General features: G+C 34.7%; 4 protein-coding genes across 7 annotated transcripts; 2 read left to right on the forward strand and 2 right to left on the reverse strand.

Moving 5' to 3' along the window:
- Window positions 1-4,369, forward strand: LOC126697641 (proline transporter 2). Its single transcript, XM_050394709.1, has 7 exons — window positions 1-548; window positions 1,194-1,418; window positions 1,543-1,637; window positions 2,087-2,276; window positions 2,902-3,026; window positions 3,463-3,678; window positions 3,770-4,369. The coding sequence occupies exons 1-7, from the start codon at window positions 443-445 to the stop codon at window positions 4,145-4,147; spliced, it is 1,335 nt and encodes a 444-aa protein (XP_050250666.1). The 5' UTR covers window positions 1-442; the 3' UTR covers window positions 4,148-4,369.
- A 357-nt stretch (window positions 4,370-4,726) lies between these two features.
- On the reverse strand, window positions 4,727-8,307 carry LOC126697642 (uncharacterized). 2 transcript variants are annotated; one of them, XM_050394711.1, is made up of 3 exons: window positions 8,136-8,307; window positions 5,899-6,147; window positions 4,727-5,133 (listed from the first exon to the last, which is right to left on the reverse strand). In XM_050394711.1, exon 2 carries the CDS (start codon window positions 6,141-6,143, stop codon window positions 5,910-5,912), a length of 234 nt encoding a protein of 77 aa, XP_050250668.1. In that variant the 5' UTR covers window positions 6,144-6,147; window positions 8,136-8,307; the 3' UTR covers window positions 4,727-5,133; window positions 5,899-5,909. The 2 variants fall into 2 exon arrangements, with proteins under 2 accessions (XP_050250668.1, XP_050250667.1); XM_050394710.1 differs by having other exon boundaries at window positions 4,727-5,150.
- Window positions 8,308-9,840: 1,533 nt separating this feature from the next.
- On the reverse strand, window positions 9,841-14,909 carry LOC126697643 (O-fucosyltransferase 19-like). Of its 2 annotated transcripts, none has more exons than XM_050394712.1 (8): window positions 14,227-14,909; window positions 12,822-12,894; window positions 12,652-12,719; window positions 12,180-12,268; window positions 11,973-12,105; window positions 11,485-11,717; window positions 10,766-11,242; window positions 9,841-10,459 (listed from the first exon to the last, which is right to left on the reverse strand). In XM_050394712.1, exons 1-8 carry the CDS (start codon window positions 14,602-14,604, stop codon window positions 10,261-10,263), a joined length of 1,650 nt encoding a protein of 549 aa, XP_050250669.1. In that variant the 5' UTR covers window positions 14,605-14,909; the 3' UTR covers window positions 9,841-10,260. The 2 variants fall into 2 exon arrangements, with proteins under 2 accessions (XP_050250669.1, XP_050250670.1); XM_050394713.1 differs by having other exon boundaries at window positions 12,822-12,898; window positions 14,227-14,369.
- Window positions 14,910-16,239: 1,330 nt separating this feature from the next.
- LOC126697645 (60S ribosomal protein L35a-3) lies at window positions 16,240-18,542 on the forward strand. Of its 2 annotated transcripts, none has more exons than XM_050394715.1 (5): window positions 16,240-16,390; window positions 16,503-16,538; window positions 17,019-17,247; window positions 17,339-17,381; window positions 18,313-18,542. In XM_050394715.1, the coding sequence occupies exons 1-4, from the start codon at window positions 16,359-16,361 to the stop codon at window positions 17,378-17,380; spliced, it is 339 nt and encodes a 112-aa protein (XP_050250672.1). In that variant the 5' UTR covers window positions 16,240-16,358; the 3' UTR covers window position 17,381; window positions 18,313-18,542. The 2 variants fall into 2 exon arrangements, with proteins under 2 accessions (XP_050250672.1, XP_050250671.1); XM_050394714.1 differs by having other exon boundaries at window positions 16,241-16,390; window positions 18,308-18,542.
- The last annotated feature ends 1,992 nt before the right edge of the window (window positions 18,543-20,534 follow it).

The following is a 20,534-nucleotide window of genomic DNA, read 5'->3' on the forward strand; positions in this document are numbered from 1 at the left end:
TTGGGTCCGAGATTCTGAGCTCTGGATTCGCAACGAGTGCTGCTTTGACACGGTGACACGAAAGAAAGAAGAAACACTAAAAAGTGTGGTGGCCAATAGGCAGAGAACATGGCATTTACGAATTACAACTATGATTTCTTTCTAAAAATTGTTTTCGTTCTAAAAATGAGTGCCTGTTAGATTCTTCGGTTGTAAGTAATTATTGGGGGTCGCCTTTTGTTGTGGTAAGGAATTTGAATTTGATTATTTGCTTTTATGGTCCCTGGCCCCGAGACTTTTTCCTATATAAAAGAGCGAGATATAGCGGCAATTGGATACGCTGGCTTTCACTTCGTGTATTTTTGAAGAAGACGAGGAGGCGGAGGAGGACGAGGTCAGCGTACCTCTCCTGGGACAATCATCATCATCAACAGCAATAACCCAGGAAGAGGAAGTGAATTACATGGATAACAACACTGGAGCCAATGATGATTCTCGTCCTAGCAAAGTGTACGATGAAGACGAGTTGGACGTGGAGATCCCACAAACCGCTCATCAGATTAGCAAAGGTAATATAATTTTAACTTTTTGGAGTTTTTGTTTTTGGCATTTTATTGGTTTGTGGAAAATGGGGTTATTGCTTCTTCTTTTTTTATGCTGTACAAGACCCCAAAATGTTTGCTTGGTTGGGTACTCTAATTGTTTTTTGCGTCAAATGGAATGGTTCTATTTGGTTGTGTAAGTTGTGATTGCTAAAATGATTTGGGCCATTTAGTATTTGGAGCATGTTTGTTCACTATACTTTCTTTTCTTGCTCAATTATGGATTGCCGTTGTGGTTCCAGTTCACTCATCTGGCTTATCTGGTAAAGTCGTTTTTTTTTTTTTTGGGTGATGGAATTAGGAATTTGCACTTGAATCTCACCTACTCAATTGGTGTTTTGATGTGATAATAAAGAATAATCATCATGGACATAGGTTCAAATTCTATCATATTGAAAAGAGAGAAGAAGAAATTATGGATTGCCATTGCTCATTGCTGTGTTATTATTAATGCCTCTGAATTTGAAACTCTAAGGAAGAGGATATTCTGTATCAGGGTAATCTTTAAGGATAAATAATTTCAATTACCATGAGTTAATGATATTAAATTTTATCTTTTTTTTGAGCTCATTTTTAATTTTAATTTAATTTTTTTGTGTTTTCAATTTATAGATTCATGGTTTCAAGCGGGTTTCGTCCTGACTACTGGTATCAACAGTGCTTATGTACTGGGATATTCTGGGACTATCATGGTTCCTCTGGGTTGGATATTTGGTATAGTTGGTTTGATAATAGCCACTGCCATATCTTTGTATGCAAATTCTCTTATTGCCAAGCTTCATGAATTTGGGGGCAAGAGGCATATCAGATACAGGGACCTTGCAGGACATATATACGGTATGAACAAAGAGAAAAATAACAAAGGAAAATTAAGTGGACCTATTTTCTCAAATACATTTCATTTGCTTTTTGTTTATGGCTTTTTTTCTAACTTTGGCTCTATGGGGTCTTATCATGGCAGGTAGGAAAGCTTATTCTCTTACATGGGCACTACAATATGTCAATCTTTTCATGATTAACACTGGTTATATCATTTTGGCTGGTTCAGCCCTAAAGGTAAGATCAAATCGAATAAATGGGCTTCTTTTCTAACAAGATAAGAATATAGGGAACTTGTTCAATATGTTCAAAAGTTAAGTCTTCAGCCTTTATAATAGCACTCTGTATTAAAGGGAGACATGATAAAGATTCTTTTGTGGGCGTGTGTTTCAAATAAAATAAAAATTTTGTGTCATAATCAGATGATATTCCATTATGCTGCCTCATCTGTTGTCCAATATGGTTTGCATCTGATTGCCACTGAGCTATTTGAATAAGAACAAGCCAGTTTTATGACAACTTGACAAAGCATGAGTGTGTGTTAATTGTTATCAGTTAAGAGCTATACTTAATAAATTGTAACTAGTCCATAGATATAACTTATAAAAAAAAAAGTCCTTAGATATGATGATTAAAGCTGTCTGAGTTTTTTTCTAAACCTTTTGATCTGTGCATTTGCCATGCAGGCTGTCTATGTTCTTTTCAGGGATGACCATATCATGAAGCTCCCCTACTTTATTGCCATAGCTGGGTTTGTATGTGCCTTGTTTGCCATATGCATACCCCATTTGTCAGCACTTAGGTTTTGGTTGGGATTTTCAACATTCTTCAGCCTGATTTATATAATCATAGCGTTCGTGCTGTCGCTTCAAGATGGTAAGGTCTTGTCTTTGGTGTTTTATTCCAGATAGCGCTTACCATATTGAAGTTTATTCAGATAATGATATGCACTTTGTGCTTTATGTTTCAAGGAACACAATGTACCATATAATTAACATGCTAGTATGTAAAACTAGGTTCTTAAGCACAGATAAAATTTAAAAAATAATAATAATAATAGACTAGGTCCTTAAGCTGGCATCTGAGCAATTGGTTGGGCCATTAGATAGCCTGATCTAGGTGGTTTGCAAACCATGGTTTGGGGAGCATCAGTCAACTGGTCCACTAAGGCTAGTAGACAAAGTTGCATTCTCTCCAAAGATAGAATTAACATGTAATTTCTTCCAACTCCTGCAAAATGTGCATGTTTTATTTACATGGTTTTAAGGGCTAGGCTAAGTGCATGCCCCTCAAATGTCCTTGATAGATTAGCTGGAGTTTCTCTTGTTAAGATTGCTCTTGATTTATTTCCTTGTAAGCTATATGGTACCTTTCATCTATGTCTTTTTCTCTTCTAGGCCAGTTAAATTTATAGTTTTTAGTGTCAAATCTGCATTTGCAATAATAAAATAAATATTTTGGTAGCATCAAATTGGCATCAGTATTCTATGTGTTGTTGTAGGAATCGAAGCACCTGCCAGGGATTATAGCATTCCAGGAACCGCAACAAGCAAAATCTTTACAACAATAGGGGCAGCTGCTAATCTTGTTTTTGCATTCAATACTGGAATGCTTCCAGAGATACAGGTAGGCCAGATTTTTGATGTATAGGGGAATGTTCTGTCATTTGGTGTGAAACCAATTGTTGCTATTCAGAAATAATAGAATTAAAGCTGTTGGTGTACTTCAGCTGGTGTTAATTTATCACTTGCATAATGTTTCCCAAGTACATATATCATTTTGGCATTTTGCAGAATGAAAAATTTTACATTTGTTTTAAAACTTCTTGGTCATTTCCAAAGTTGGTCAAGTTGAATGTTCATCTTCAAGTAGCTTAAACTCCTAATTTATATATATATAACTCTACTTGGTTTTATAGACAAACCCTCTGTTAGGTAATATCCGTGGTTGCACTTTCCACAGCCAGAATAGGCATGCTGTGTGTATCCATTTCTTTCTGTTTTTTATTTTCTGACTCTGCCTTCAAAACTCACCCTCTTTTTCTGCAATATTCTTGAAACAGGCAACAGTGAGGAAGCCTGTTGTTGACAACATGTTAAAAGCTTTGTACTTCCAGTTCACAGCAGGGGTATTACCAATGTATGCTGTTACTTTTGTCGGGTACTGGGCTTATGGATCTTCTACATCATCTTACTTGCTCAACAATGTCACTGGTGCAGTTTGGGTCAAGACGATGGCCAATATTGCTGCCTTCCTGCAAACAGTCATTGCTTTGCATGTACTTGTCTTCATTCCCTACTTTGGCTAATCTGCAATCATTTTCTTGTTGCTTCACTGCCCTAATTTAAGGTTCCTTTTGCTGCTTTCAGATATTTGCAAGTCCAATGTATGAGTATTTGGATACTAAATTTGGGATTAAAGGAAGCGCTTTGTCAGCTCGCAACTTGTCATTCAGAATTACAGTGAGAGGTGGTTACCTAGCTATTAACACACTGGTTGCAGCTCTTTTGCCATTCCTCGGAGATTTCATGAGCCTCACAGGGGCAATCAGCACATTTCCTCTGACGTTTATCCTTGCAAACCACATGTATCTAGTAGCAAAGAAGACCAAACTCACGTCTTTACAGAAGCTATGGCATTGGCTCAATGTTTGCTTCTTTGGCTGCATGTCTATTGCTGCAGCAATTGCAGCCTTGAGGCTCATTGCAGTAGATTCCAAAACATACCATGTTTTTGCTGATTTATGATTAGACTTCTTCTCTAGTCGCCTGTCTTCTTTTTTCCCCCACAATTATTATTCGACTCTTGATTGACATCTTGGCATTTTATTAGGCTCAGTGCTTTAAGCATAGAAGGCCAAGCATATGATTCTTGTCCCATTTAGGGTACTTCGACCCAGAGATGTATGTACCACATAATCCAGGGTGAAGCATAGTTGAAAAGAATGGGATTTATTTTCGCTGGTGTAAGACGTTGTTGCTTCTATCCACATATACAACCAAATTCAAAGGATGATACAATTAACATAAGTAGTATTTTAAATTAGACGTTCTTCTGGGAAAGAAAACTAGGCTCATTGGCCTAGATCCTTCTAGGTATTTTTTTACCGGTGCCTAAAAATTTGTTTAACAAGGTACACTTGGGGAATTTTGAACTTAAAGTAGGGAACTCCGCATCTATTTTAGAAAGTGCCAGGACAATTGTTGAGGCAACTCATTATTTGACATTGTTAAATGGATAGTTTTTTCCTCATCTCAAAACATGAGATTTATCGCAATGAGAAACTTCTAAATTCATCTCCAAGAAAGATAAGTTCCATCAACGAATACCACTGCCAAATGACAACATATGGTTTGAAAGTAAATTCTTGAGTTGTACATAGGGAATTATATTACCACAAAATAGACTAAGAGCAAGTGCGGCATTTGAAGTTTATACGTTGGCAACAGTTACCCCGCATACGGTCTAACTATATGTTACTTTGAATGATCACTTGCAAAAGCTATTTCAATAAAATACAAAAATCAAACAGTAACATTCAATTAAATTCAAAATGTCCTCATTCCCCCCACCTAGATTTGTTATTAAAGCATAAAAACAACCTTAAAATTACTAATCCTTCCTCCCAACCACCCCAAAAGAAAATGAAGCGCACACAGAACAAAATTCTTCAGCCTTTCAGAAAAATTTTCTTTTTGTGTAGTTCCCGCAATCTGGTTTATCTTTATGATATCTGCAATCATTCAGAAACTGAAAATTATACAAATCCCATAGTTAGCATACTCTAATAATCAACAGAGAAAATAATCATAAGATGTCAACACTTTTATAGCAAACAAATTCAAATAGCTCCAAAAGAACGGGACAAATGGAATGCCAGCCAAGAAAGGTACCAAGTCAAGCTTTCAAAAAAAGAAGAAGAAGAAAGAAAGGAAAATCATCTGTTTCATAATTATTCTGGAGACAGAGGGTGTTATTTCATTGCTTACCCCTTTTCTGGAAGGTGAATAGAAACTGCAAGGTTCAGTCAATGACCTTACACTTTATGATCGACATTTATGTGAGATATATATTTTGACACTGTTTAACAAATTGTATTTTTGCCATATAATTGATCCTTAAGGAATATTTTTCATGCTTACATTTGTCTTAAACATCATTCAAGCACTACGTCCTAGTCTCACTCACAAATAAAACTAAGCTAAAAAATGTAGAGTTATGCAGAAATATATATGTAAATCTTACTGCTCACTGGAGTTTAAACAAAAAAAAAAACCCGAGGAAAGCCTAAAGGTCTGGATCATAAAACAAGTCTGCTAGTTTTATGAGACATCAATTCTGAATTTCAGGAAACGCCTGTTTGTATTTTATTTAATGATTAATATCAAACATAATATATCCTTGTTACTTGAAATCTTCAAGAATAGCCTAATGGTGAAATTTTGTTCTAGTCATACTTAAATTAACAAAAAGTCAACATTAAAAAGCAAAATCTTACCTTACATGGTATCATCCGGATACCAACTTTACAACAACAAAGATGGAGTTTAACAGTATGAGAGGTACTCTTAAGTACTGGGTTGCATAAATAAGGCCGATAAGCTGCCCCTTAAATGATTTCGACTTGCCCCCTGAGAATTCTGAGAAGCTCCACCCTCTAGGTGCCAAGAAGCGGTCCTCATTTAATATTGCCAATGCATTTGCAAGAAGTAGAAATCCCTCCAACAATGTCCACAAACCCATTTTCCTGTATATTGAAGAATTTATTATGTAAAAGCTCAATGGATTTCAACTTAAGGGAATTTTTTTCCCCACACTTCCTCCCTTTTGTATTTTATAGAAAAAAAAGAAACTGCTAGAAGAAGAGCATGTCAAAATATCTTCTAAGCATCAATTGAACAAACATGACAGAGAGAAATGAATGCTAACATGATTAGTTTGACAACATGTTCTTAAGTAATACGAATGGATGATGTCCAAGTTGCAAATTGGATACATGAAAGGCCAAGGGAAACTTCAGCACAAATGTATCGGGATATAGCACTCTGGTCAAGGATGCCAAGTTGTCACCCTACGCCCCCCATAAATTAGTTTGAATACATGGTGTAGATATGAGATGATGAGAATCACGTACTCATCATGGTCACATGAGTGGTTAAGCACGTTTCAGCAATGGGTGTGGAAGAGTTCACAAGCAAGTTTGGCCATTTAAACCATATGAACATGGGTAACTCATGTCTAGTAAGAGTATGTTGTGTGGTCAGTTTCCTAAGCTTCATGTACTGAGAAACATTACATTTTTTTGGTGTTAGGACCTAACTCATTTATGAATTGAATTAACATGACCTACACACTGTTTGTTTTTCTCAACAATGTTGAGGATAAAAATGAATCCATGTTCCTAATCAGAAAATTAATCCAAATCATTAGCAATTAGATGATTAAAAGAAAATGTGACCTATTTCATTTATTCCATGTAGTTGCGGATCATATATACTATTGTGCCCACAAAAACCAAAATGCAGGATTGACAACCCAGTCCTAAACATATACATTATCCCAACAGCAAATGGATCCTTAATAAAAAGGAAAGGAATAGGTAATGATAATAAAATTAGGAACTTAAAAATTCAAAAATAGGAAAAACTATGCAAATAAGTGAGTAACTCATGGGTCTTGAAAAAGTAGGACAAAGAAATAGGTAAAGATGCAAAGCAACTGTTATATGACATTACCAAAAAAAAAAACACCATGCCAATTCAGCTGAGTCATTTAGTCATATATTAGTCATTAAGGACATTCCTCGAAAAAATGGTGACATTGACTTTCATCTACTGTCGATGAAATTATATGGATCTTCAAGAGACAAATTATGGTCAACTATAGGTATTCTATTCCGACATTCTATTCTATCCTAAGCCATACTCTCTGTTACCTCTTAATTGAAATCCTTTTTTACTACTTCTACTAATGTTATTTTAGATCTTCCTCTACCATTTTTCATTATCTCAACTTGATAGTCTAATTGCTTAACTTTGACTAATCCATCCAATTTAAATTACTCTTCCTCATCTTTTCATCAATAGAGGGCCCCCACCCTTATCTTGAAGCGAATTTTCTCATTTTGAATTCTATCTTTCCTTGTATTGTATGTTCACTTATCTTATCTATCCTAACCTTCTCATTTCAACTACACTCATTTTATGAACGAACTAACATACACCATATCAAGTAATTTTTAGCATCATCACCTTCACCACCACTCCTCCAACCCGTACCAAAAAATAAGAAAAAGGGAAACCCACTTGCAGGATCTTAGATATAATTCCCCCACAACAGCAAAATTATACTTATACCCACAATGCAATAAGGAAAATCAAGAGAAACCCATCAAAGAAAACCCCTTAAACATGCCCATTTTAGAGAATTTCACCCCCAAACCAACAAAAAGTAAATGCATATCATCACTAATAAATTAACAGAAGCTACAATATCCAATTCCATTAACTATGTCGGAAAATACGTATATTAATCCAGAATGCTTCAATAGAATAGTATTTCAACAACAACCCATTTGTGAGAGACACAAATGTGAGCCAAAAAATGCACAAGAACCCCGAAAGAAAATAATGGAAATCGAAATCTCAAAATTTACGAAGTTAGAAAAATTTGATAAATCTGGAATTTATAGGATTTATACCAGAATGAGGAAAAAATAAAAAATCTGCCACTGACCTGGTGGTTGGAACCTGATCTCTGAAAAGGTTTGGTAATGGGGAAAGGAATCGAAATCGGAGCCTGGAGCAGAGGCTTCACCGAAACGAGAATGGAGAGCAGAACGTGGCGTCTCTTTTGTGCAACGTAAACTTTTAAGGCCGCGTTTGGTTTACTATGGTAAAAATTAAAATGTGTTTTAGTTAAGAGTAAAAAAAAAAAAAAAAAAAAGTTGACTTTTTTTTTGGGAGAAACAAACACTACTGTGAGATGAAGAAAAATGGGTTCTAATATAAATACACACCACAAATTTTAGGGGTAAAAAATTTATTTTTTTATTTAATAATATATACTATTATATAAAATTTTAAATTATATTATTAAGTGTGGTATATTGTAGTTTCGGTTTCAATACCTTATTTGTAAAGTTTTTATTAAAATATTATTATTTTTATTTGTAAAGTGTTTGTTGAAAGATGAGTTTTTGTCACTTTTATGCTAATGTGTGAGAAAAGGTTAAAAGTTAACTTATATTTTAAAAAGAAAAATCTATTTTTGTGATTTTTTTTTTTAAAATAAATAAATAAACCAAGACAAAAAAGCTAGAGATTTTGTACCAAACAAACATAAAATGATGGAAAAAAATTCTAGTCCATGAAATGGACAACTGAGTCAGATTAGAAGAACATGAAGCTTAATAATTGATAGGCTTTTGACTATCAATTTTAAATTATTGTAAGATGAGTTTTAAAAAAAAATTATTGTAAGATGACAAGTTATTTTCCCTTTTAATTACTTGTCCAATTATGAGAAAAAGAAGACCCAGTGGCCTCAAACCCCTTGTGTAGGCTCATGGGCCCACTTAAAAACCATTCGGTATTAGAACAAGCTCTTAATCTGAATTCAATGGATGCAAACCCAGTCGAGCATCCAAAAGTTTGCCCAAGTGTATATAGCCCATCATTCGTGGGGTTTCAAGAAAGAAACTTGAGTGTTCGGAGTGACAACTTAATGAATCTCTATTTTTTTTTTTAATATATATTTAGTATGGGGAATCTCTATTAATTTTTCTTTGATAAATGAAAGTCCATTCGTTAAAGTGATGTAGATTTTTTTTTTTTTTGAGAAGAAGTGATGTAGAGTATTGACATATGTGAATTGCACTTAGAACCAGTTTAAGCACTAAAAAACCTTCATATTAGTTGGGCATGGTATTTCTAGATATAAAAAGCTTATGAAACACCTTTCAAAAAAAAAAAAAAAACAAAAAATGCCTATGAAACAAAACAACTTCATCATCCCTAAAAGTGAAGAAAAAAAGTTCTCTCTTGCTAATCTTCTTTTCTGATATGGGAATGGCAGATTGGCAGGCCTTGTTGTATAGTATTTACCAGTACCTGAATTGATAGGATCAAAAATTGCAAGCTTTACAATCTATGAGAGCATGTGAAAGTTTGTGTTCCTATAGGTTTAACTTTTTGTTTCTCCCTTCTGTTTTATTCTTTGTTTTAATCTTTAAAATAGTGTAATCTCAAACATCATTTATTAGGCGTTTGCTAGCACAATCAACATAACTAAATTGTGTTACTGTTAGTCTGTAATGTTTCAACAATGACTCTAGTTGCATCCAAACACTATGCAAATAATACCATGAATCATGGTTTTATTTAATCAATTTACAAAGAGGGTTTTGAGAGGGAAGAAAAGGAAGTGAAAGTCTACAATCAGCAGTAACTTATTTCGTTTTACTTGCAGCTCAGATTCTGCATTAATCTGACACCTTATGTCATATTACATAAATAATTAAATATGCCATCAAAATCCCCATCATGGTCTTCTATGAAGATTCAGGGAAACGAATGGAAAGAAAAAAAATTGTTTTGAGTAAATCATAAATTCCTATAAGCCTCTGGGATCCTTTTCTTCGTCCAGACTAACTCCTCTACCTAACATGATATAGACTGGAGAGTTATTAAGCAAAGCCCACCAAATGCCTTAATCAGCCAAAAAATGCCGTATATACAGTTAAATGGCAAAAAGTGAAGCAATGGGGTTTGCATAATATACAGTTGGAGCAAAGAGCGCAAATCCTATCTTTTCAAACCACAGTTCAGCTGAGTGTTAGACCTCAATTCTATTTCTTGTTCTACTGTTCGGACTTCTCACAAATGCAACCAGGAAAAGGGTTTGCATAAAAACTTTCCTCCTGTCTTGAAGAAATTCCAGCAAGCCTAGGGTATGGTGATCCAATCCTATCTTCATGTAACACTCTGACCTTAGTTGAAAAGCTTTCCCAAGATATCAGCCCCTTGTCCAATTTATCAATCAATGTCACAAATCTTTGTCTGCAATAGCAAGTAAGGCACAAAACTTAGTAATAATGATAACTGATTAGATAGAGTTTACCTTCAACTCACTACAAACAACCATTCATATGTACTTTTAGTCACATGACTTATTTAATGAGTGAAGTACCTTATTTAAATAATTTAATGAGTCATGTGATTTAATACACATGTATGATTTTATAAATTGCCAAATAATAGGTTGGAGGAGATTCCTTCAAATTGGTTTAAAAGAAAACTTTGTCCTAACTAACTATGCCTTCAAAAATTGAAGTTCAAAAATATTGGCCGGTAAGTTATTCTTACTTGTCAGGATTGATGGTTTTCAGAAATCCTTGAAATCTCCTATGACCTTGGACTGCCTTAGCCATATTTCCATCGTAGGTGTAAACAAAAACATCACTTTCTAGTGCTACAATATAGTCCAAGGCAGCAAGCTGGTTCTGGCGATGTTTAAAAGGTTCTAACTCTTCGTCGGTTGCTAAATTGGAATGGGAAAACACATTGGGAAACTTGTCTTCCAGTGGTCCAATGCCATTTTGACCGTAAATCTTCCCAGCAACTATGTAAATTTTTGTATCAGAAGGATAACCAATTGTCTCAAGCAACACAGCAACCTCTCTCGGGGTCATGGGGCATACTCCTTGTAATCGTCTCTCTTTGCCATCAATCTCTTTTTCTTTCCAATGTGTTACACCGTATCTTAGTTGCCGGAGCTCCTCAGCCTCAACTTCGCTAAGATTGTGATCGCAGCCTGTGAAAGCAAGCATATCCTTTTCATATCTGCAATTCATATTCATATTTACAAGTTAGTGAATTTGGACAAAGTAAGACATGCATCATTAATAGCAATGTCCATAATTTGGACTAAAAATCTTGTGTCTCAAGTTTCAACATGCGTGCTTCACTCTACGTTTCGCCAACCAGATGTCCACCAATTACATATGACATATTGTACTTAGAAAGTAAGAATACAAAGAGGAAGTGGGACTGAGGATTTTTTTTTTTGTTCCATAATTTGATACCTTAAATGAAGAGCAATGTACCGGTTACTGTTATTCCTAAGTCTGTTGATCAACTTCTTTGCAAGATCTTCAATTTTGGTCGTGAACCTGAGTGCATCATACATTGCATGGCATCGAAGTTTTTGGATGGAGCTAGCAACGCCATTATTAGTGAGGCGAGAATCAGTGTGGGTAAATTTGATCACCTTGTGCTTCTTTAATAAGTTAAGTATCTCCCCTCTATAGTATCTGGGCTGCATAAAAAACAAGTACCTGTTTTTAAATTCAACACTTACTTACATATTTTTTTTTTGGGAAAGGGTACTGTTAGGGAGATATATAACAATTTTCATAATTGCTGCTATGACCTGTTGTGATTGTGGCAATTTTACTTGGATCCACTATTGACATCACTTGTATTATGCACCAATCATGACAAGTGGTGTTAGCAGTTGTGATGAATATTATCTACAGACTTATTGTTTTAGAAAATGTCATATTTTCTGTACCTTGGACCAAGAAACGGGGGCCTTGGTGTAGGGCTTCACTTTTGCAACTTCTTGTGGGAGAGTCCTTACAATATTGATATCATCTTTTAGAACTTCTATGAAATTCTCCACATTGAAAATGTCTTTAAAGTCACTGAACCAATCATTTTAGAGAAATTAAGATCATATTTTTCACCAAGTCAATATTTTAACTTATTGAAACCTCACCTTGGATCTGTCCAAAAGGAACGATGATCTAAGGAAGGAAGAACCAGAGTGGCATTCATAATCTTTGCCACAGCAACCATGTCGCTTATCTGCATTTCAAATAATAGAGAACCATAAATTTCTGAAATATAGAAGAAATTAGGTTAAATTGTATATTTAATTCATCCTCAACATTTGTCTTTTGTTTCAAATTCATCTTTACACTTCAAAATGTTTCACTTTAATTTTTATACTTTCAAATTGTTAAAAAAAAGATCTTTATTGTCGGTTGAAAATGCTGAAGTAGCAAGCAAAATTCATACCATATCATTGTTTCACGCCATCAAAGTGACATTAGTTTCATGAATTCCATTTGCTACACCAACATTTTCCATCTATAAGATGACGCTAAGAACTTTTTCAAACATTTAAAGTATAAACACAATTTTCAAACAAATTTCAAAGTTTGAGTATCAAATATACAAATTTGTACCCCAGTTTTCATTTGATTCAGTCCCCCGTTTGCATGAACAAGAATGTAACCATTTGTTGCTCCAATCCCTAAAGAGATACAGTACTTACAAGTTACAAAGATGCATGGCAAATTGTAATCACACAAAGCTAACAAGTAACAAGTCAGAAGTAAATGTTGTTGGACATTACCTCCTTCCTTGGGTGATTGGTTAACGCATTTATGGTATTTAGCACTATCTGGCTGCATCCAAATATCCGGATTCTGACTAGCAGAAATAAAATGAAACTGGGATCAAAATCTAAGGTAACTGCAAATTAGACCTAAACTGTGCTATGGACACCACATCAACAAACTAGTCAGCATGTTATCCCAATAATTGAAGCAATCGAGTGAAACTCCTAGACCTATCAAGTTCATAGACAAACATTGCATCAAGGTCATTAACCATGTGTTTAAGGTTTTATAATTCACTGTTCATGCTTTATGAAATTTGTCAAAAGCTTAAAACATTAAAAAGTTTATCGATTAAAATTTTATATCTTTATTAATCAAGTACTCTACAAGATTATTCTGTGAAATTTGTCAAAAGCTTAAAACAGTAAAAAGTTTCTCAATCAAAACTTTATATCGCAAAAAATCTACTTCTACGATGATGTAAAACAAACACATAAATCTCAATTTATCAAAAAAATTATGTAATCTCAAAACAGAATTAATAAACAAAATGATGGAATTACTCAAACGAACAGAAAATCTACACAATTTGATCTTTAGAAAACCTGGAAAAAAAAAAAAAACTATACTCTTTGTTAGTGGCACCAATTAGATTTTTGGTGAAAGTGGGTTACATCATTTCTCATGCCATGCTAGCAAACAAGAAAATTGTTTTTCAGTGAAAAGTCAAAAACTTGAGATTCGAGTCCATTACCAAAGTAAATTACATATTTAAGTTTAGTTTACCTTCTTGTCAAACATGTTCACGAGTAGTTCATTACCAAAATAAATTACATGTTCGGGAGTTAGCTGAGTAACTTGTTGTTTATTGTATATAATAAAAAGTAAAAACACAAATCTAATAAGGAAATTATCTTTCAACTGGTACAGGAACACCGAAACTAGCTGCAAACTAGCTTATTTTTCAATAACACAATCTTCATTTACATTTTTTTTTAGTAAAAAATAAAACATTTTATTATTTCCATATACCATGTCTTGCAGATGGTTCAGCAAATATTATGAAGCTTTCTGCAGAATGGTAAACCATGTCTTGCTCCATGTGGTCTTGTGATTGAAGACTCTCTCTCTCTCTCTCTCTCTCTATTGCAATTAATCTATGTTCTATTTCTGTCCTAAATGTTAAAGGGGTTATCAATTCTATCGCCCATGCTCTTGACCTCCAAGAGTCTGGCTTGAAGAGGTTCCACATGATATTGAGCTTTTAATGCTCCATGAATTTTTGTAACTGATTTTGTTTCTTGAATATATATACACACACACACACACCAAGGGTATATATTTAATTTCAGCTATGTGTTTTATATATATAAAAGAAGACTATATGTAACAAAATTGAAGTCAAAATAACAAGCTGACCTGGAACCTCTCTGGTGGCAATAACTGAGTAAAACTACCCTCTTCTTGTGCCTCAACCAAAATATTATTAGTGATTTTTGATTCATCTTCAACCGTGGTTCGAAAATCATTTTCCCTCGACATATGGAATTCATGAAATGTACTTAACATGGCAAACTTTGCAAGAAAGAAAAGAAAAGCTACAATCATCAAGCTCCCATAAAGCCAACGTCCTGGCCACAACAGTTTCGGGAAATAATGTCGCACTTTCCTACGAAAAAACACATTGTTTTTTATCATGTCAAATTGATAACCATCTTGTGCTTCTGTGCTTTCAAACACCCTCCTTCTCGTCATGAAGTGAAAGAAGCCGCCCCCGGAATGAACCGGTGTGTGCATGGATTGTTATATGTATATATATATATATATATATATATATATCTATGGTGTTTTCTAAGAGCTTGACAAAGGGAAAGTCATGGAAGAAATAAAGAGAGAAAGAGACATGGGGGTGGGAGATGGTAACGGCTTTTTCTTCTGTGTTTTCTTTTCTGTTTGTATTTTTGTTATACATTTTGTCATTTCAATGGTTTTGGAAATGAGGGGAGCGAAATATGAGGCGAAGGAGACTCTGAGTTTGTGAGGAATTGAAAGAGTTTCGACCTTGGTGGACCATTTCCTCATTCAACCAACCAAAAAATAACCCACACACAGCTTGCTTTTTCTATTTTCTATATATATATATATATATATATATATATATATATTATCATTATCAAAAATAAGGAATCCTATTCAAATTAGACATGATTAATTTTCAACTTTCTAGTCATCAGAATTGAGACACGAAAAAAATGGGGTGAAAGAGAATGATGGGAATGTCTCACTTAATTATGGACATGTGAACTAAGAAAAAAAAGATTGCTCACCTAATGAGGAAGGTGTATTTTGGATTAGAAAAGTCTTGTGTTTATTTTATATAATAAAAACATCACTTTAATTTCCATTTCTTACCTACTAGGAGTTCCCACTTGATCTCACTCATCACAAAAGTCCAAATTATTTAACCATCCCTCCCCAAAGAAGAAAGGAAGCTAACTACCTTAGGGTCGATTTATTTTAATTTAAAATCTCAAACTTATTTTCATCCCCAACTTAAGTACAACAACTATTTAAAACCTCAAATATTCTAGGTAATGATGGGTATACTTGGACTTCCTCCTCCTCTCTTCTCCTCCATCCAAACCTAAGGGGTATTTTTACACAACTTATTTTTTAAACAAAATAATCACATGAAGACAACAAAGCACATCCAAAAATCTTCTAAGTACTGGTTTGAGAGAACTTATTTTCGTTAATTATCAAACTTAAAAAATAAGTTGGATAAAAGTACAATTGTAGCTCGAACCCAAATTGCATCACTAATTATCTTATATATGAGATTCTTTCCCTTGATGCAAGCAAGATAATAAGTTCTCATGAAACTAAGCAATTATTAAGTATTCACAAAGTATAGTAATGTGGTAAATCCTTTTCTCACATTATCGTACTTTAAAAGTACTTCATAATTTAGAAAAAGTTTACTTCTAAACTGATTTGGAGGAAACTTCTTTCAATTTATTTAGATGGTAAAAAAAATCATCCACATATATTTTTATTTATATAACTTTTTTTTTCTTAACTTGAAAATGATAGAATTCATACAACTTTTAAAAAGTACACATAGCGAATTATACTTGGTCGAGAAGAAAACCTTGTTATAATAATTTTCTTACATCAAATCCTACTCTGTGCCATGTTTTCTCTTTTCAAGTTCTCAAAACCAGGAGCCTACATGGTTAGTCTCCTCGTGCAAAGTGCCAAAGTCTAAATAGGCCAGACCCATTGTTGATGATAAAGTTACTTTCAAAATGGGCCTTGTAATCCAAATACCTCATAAGAGTACTGGGCCCTTAGGTATCATGGCCCATGAAAAATTCTAGGCCCTCAACCAAAACTCATAGTACACAATTCCCAGTCTATAAACCCAAACCCATCATATAAATACCCAAATCTCAAACTCTGAGCGAATTAGGGTTTTAGGTTCTTATATATAATTTGGCCTCTCATCGATTTCACTCTCTGAAAAGCAAGCGCCTCCAAAATCGAAGAAAATGGTGAAGGGACGCCAAGGAGAGCGAGTCAGGTCTGAGTCTCTGAGACCTCTACTTTTCCGTATTCATTTTCTCTCTTTGAAAATTCGAAACCTATGCCTATAGATTGTGCCCTAATTTTCAAATCTTTGTATTTGTTCTCAGGCTCTATGTTAGAGGAACAATCCTCGGCTACAAGAGGTAATTGGATATCATTTTCTATTATGTTAAACTGATCAATTTTGTTTCTTTTCTTTTTTGTCTGTTTGGTTGCTGAGAAAATAGAGTAGAAAATGATAATTATTGTGATTTCAGTTGTGGTTCTTGTATTTTGTGTTCCCAATTAGTTGAAAGTGGAGGCTTTTGTTTTTAGCTTTGCAATGGAGGTTTAGGGGTTTTTTTTTTTTTTTTGTATTTTGGGTTTAGGTTAGGTGAAGTGACTGTCTTTTTGATGTACTGGGGTTGTTTCATTCAGTTTCTACTATTTGTTTGGATGCTGAGATACAGAAAAAGAAAATGTGGGTCTCTATGAGTCACAAATAGTGAAACTGGAGGATTTCAGATTGTTTGTTTAGTTTTGATTATTTTGTTACATATTTTCTCAGCTGGTAAAATTAGGGCCAGAATTATTTTTTATTGACTTGTATATTGTTTGAATATTTGACTGGGCTGATGGGTCAGGTCCAAGTCAAACCAGTACCCCAACACATCCCTGATCCAGATTGAGGGAGTGAACACCAAGGAGGAGGTTGGGTGGTATGCTGGCAAGCGTATGGCTTATATCTACAAGGCCAAAGTGAAGAAGAATGGAAGTCACTATCGCTGCATTTGGGGTAAGGTGGCTAGGCCTCATGGTAACAGTGGCGTTGTCCGTGCCAAGTTCACGTCCAATCTTCCACCAAAATCCATGGTAATGTGAAGAAGTAATTGTTGCTGATATAGATAAAATGGTTCTGAATGAAGAGGTTTCTAAGTTATTGTTTCTTTTGGTTATTTTGCAGGGGGCTAGAGTTAGGGTTTTCATGTACCCCAGCAATATATGAGGTATTTAAAGCCCCTTTCATAACATTAATTTCCCCCGTTTTGGATTGTTTTGTTTGATTGTAAATACTTTGTTGATAATACTATATTTGGGCTTCATATTGTAATTTTTGTTACAAATTCACACGAGATAGTGGTTTAATATGCAACTTAGTTGTGTGATATGTGATGTTAGTTATTTGGTTTTCTTGTGTTTATTTTTCAGTTCTGTGTTCTAAATTAGCATAGGTTGCAGCAAAGATATGGCACCAGTTTCATACAAATGGAGATGTAAATTGATTAGCAGATGTTTTAGTGATTGTATATTTGTATCCTATCTGCTCCTCTAATGGATTTTAGGTTCAATCTTTCTATCTTTAGATGATGTTTAGATAGTCTTTCTGGTGACTTAAGATCTTTTTACCAGTATAATTTCTCCCTACGGCCTTTCTCGTTGGTGTGTTAATGCTGTTGCCATGATTAAATAGTCATAAAGTGTTTTGAATTATCTTCTCTTAATGATGGACACTTTGGAGTTTGTTGCTGCTCTCCTTATCCTTTTTATATTGTTTAGATTCTACCTATCTGTTGGACTAATCGATAAACCATATAGATAATGTTGATTCCCTCTTTCTAGCCCAGTGATTCTTAACTGTCGTTGTTTGTCATTTACTTGTCTGTTTGGTTTTTGAATAGCCATATGTGAAGTAACTGAGGGATAACACTCTTTTTTGGGTCTTTCTATCATTAACTGAATGATGAATGAGGAATATTGATCTTGTTCATCATATACTGATCTGTGTGGCTTGAGAATATACCTTTTGTGGACAAACTCTTAACGTTCTTGTGATCATCTGTTGTAACTTTGCATGCATAATTGGTAATTAGTTGATTTGAGAACTTGAATCTTTTACCCCGATCCTTAATTGCATCTTGTTCTCCTTTTGCAGCTCAGGTTGTGTAGATGCTGGATTTAGCTGGTGACAGAAGAATTATGTTTTTTATGAGCTAAATTTATGTCATGTACTTTCGAGCTGAGTCATTTTTGTTTATTTAGGTTGGTGGATGGAACTTTGAATCTTTACTAATGTCATTGAGAAGTTTCTTCTTGTTTGTTTCTTGATACAAGTATTTGGATTATCAACATTTCATAGAAATGGATATTGAGCAAACTTAGTTTATGTAGTTATGTCTCTTATTCAGTGCAAGGTTATTTTTCCTATATGATTATGGTATGTTACTTTCTTTTACATTCTGACAATAGAGAAAAGTAAGGTCTTTGAAATTATAAATAGCTTCATTGGGATAGACGGAATAGGTATTTTCATGTTTGAGATATGTAATAATATTAATGGTCTTCATGGGGTCTGAGATGTAGTTCCAGCAACTCTTGTGGTAATTTGTACGCATGCAGTGGTTGCAAGTTGAGAGTAGCGAGCAGAGAGAGAAGAGATGTAGAAAACTGCTCTAAAACTGGTTGAAATGGTATGATTCTCAGTTTGGATGAGTAGAGAGAGTGGAGAAAACTAAACCAGGTTGAAGTTTGGATGGTTGAACCGATGGTTCCTAGTTTTGATTGCATTATTATTTTTCAGTTTTTAAGACGAATCGGATTGGATTTCTGCCCAAGTCTCGGGTTGAATCGGCGGGTTTTGGAATCCATTGAACAATAAATTCTGTCGTCAATTGAATTATGTGAAAATCAATCATCCATCTTCCCCCAAGCGAGTTCTTTTTCAATTGATTACCCTTTTTTTTTTTTTTTTTTTTTCCTGATATTTCTGTAGTCCCTACGGCGCTCAAACGCTATTCTATTTAAGGTACGCCGATGTAACTACGTTAAATTCAAAAAGGAACTCTTGCAGGCACCTCTATCAGTAGAGAAATGCTCAAAACTTCCAACAATACATGAAATTCTAAAAAGTTTAAGCAATAGGATGGATAAAATTATGGACAAAGTTTTGCTACAAAATTAGTTGTAGCTTAAGACTACAACTTTACTCAATATTTTCTTATTAAAGCTGATTTTTGACAAATCCACCATTGGATTACATTTTTTTGTTATATTCTTTGTAGGGACTGGGTTCGCGCACTTCTTTCGTGGTAGAAGTGGATTCAAGCCCAACTAGCCCAATGCAATAAATTTGTAGAGAGTAGGTTCAAGAGCTAGGTTTTAGCGAGGACTGCAATGACTGATCATGGTCATGAATGGGTTGAATAACAGATACGCAGGCTAAAACGGGAAACTTCGTCCTCGGGCCTCTCGTCCGAGGAGCTTAATGTTCTTCTTATTTCTTTTATGCTAGGTTACAATGGTCCTAAAGACGATACATAATGCTACTCACCTCTCTCTCCTTTTTTTTTTTTCTTTCTCCCTTCTCTTGATTCATCCTCCCCTTTCATGGAGGAGTTTTTACATTATATAGCTCTTCTCAGTCGATCCTGACCTTCCATCTGTTGATCAGGCAGGTAACTACTTAAGTGCTTGTCCCATCAGCCGCCTTCCTTCCCCCACCTTCAGTTAGTTGTAGTAACCGAAGCCACACTGTTCAGGGGTCATGTCCCCATTAATGCGGCCAAAACGTTTGTTGGTGCATTTAATGCGGAGGTGACAGCTTTTCCTCGAACCGCTCCTACACCTCCTACACCGTACCCCCGTGCGCGTCCTACTGTACTCGCCCTTTCTTCTGAGAGCGCTCTAGGGGCTGCCTTTGATGGCGTGCCATTCTTTCCTTTTAGGTTTTGAGATGACGAGGACAGGATCGTCCTCGGCTACATCTCTAGGTCATTTGGACTTTCGTTGCATGTCCTCGACAACGTCTCTCCTCGGCGCGGGCCTTGGGCCCTAATGTAAAGTGGGCTGGAATCACAAATTCTCTGGCCCCACATCCTTCATGTTTGCAAAATTTCTAGAAAATTAAAAATCAATAATTTGTCATCAATAAATTGTATAAATTACAAGTTTTCATAGTTTAATATTATGCATAAAATATAAACTTATAGATTATATAGTAAATAATATCCGATTGAAATAAAATTTGACATGTATATTGAGAGCTTAAAGAACATGTAATTCAATGATTAGATTTTCAAAATATATAGTAATGTTTATTTTAGTAAGTAAGGTTGTAGTCTAAGACTATAATCAATTTTGTAGCTAAACTATGTCCTAAAATT

The sequence above is a fragment of the Quercus robur genome, chromosome 8, assembly GCF_932294415.1.
Source record: "Quercus robur chromosome 8, dhQueRobu3.1, whole genome shotgun sequence".
Lineage (NCBI taxonomy): Eukaryota > Viridiplantae > Streptophyta > Magnoliopsida > Fagales > Fagaceae > Quercus > Quercus robur.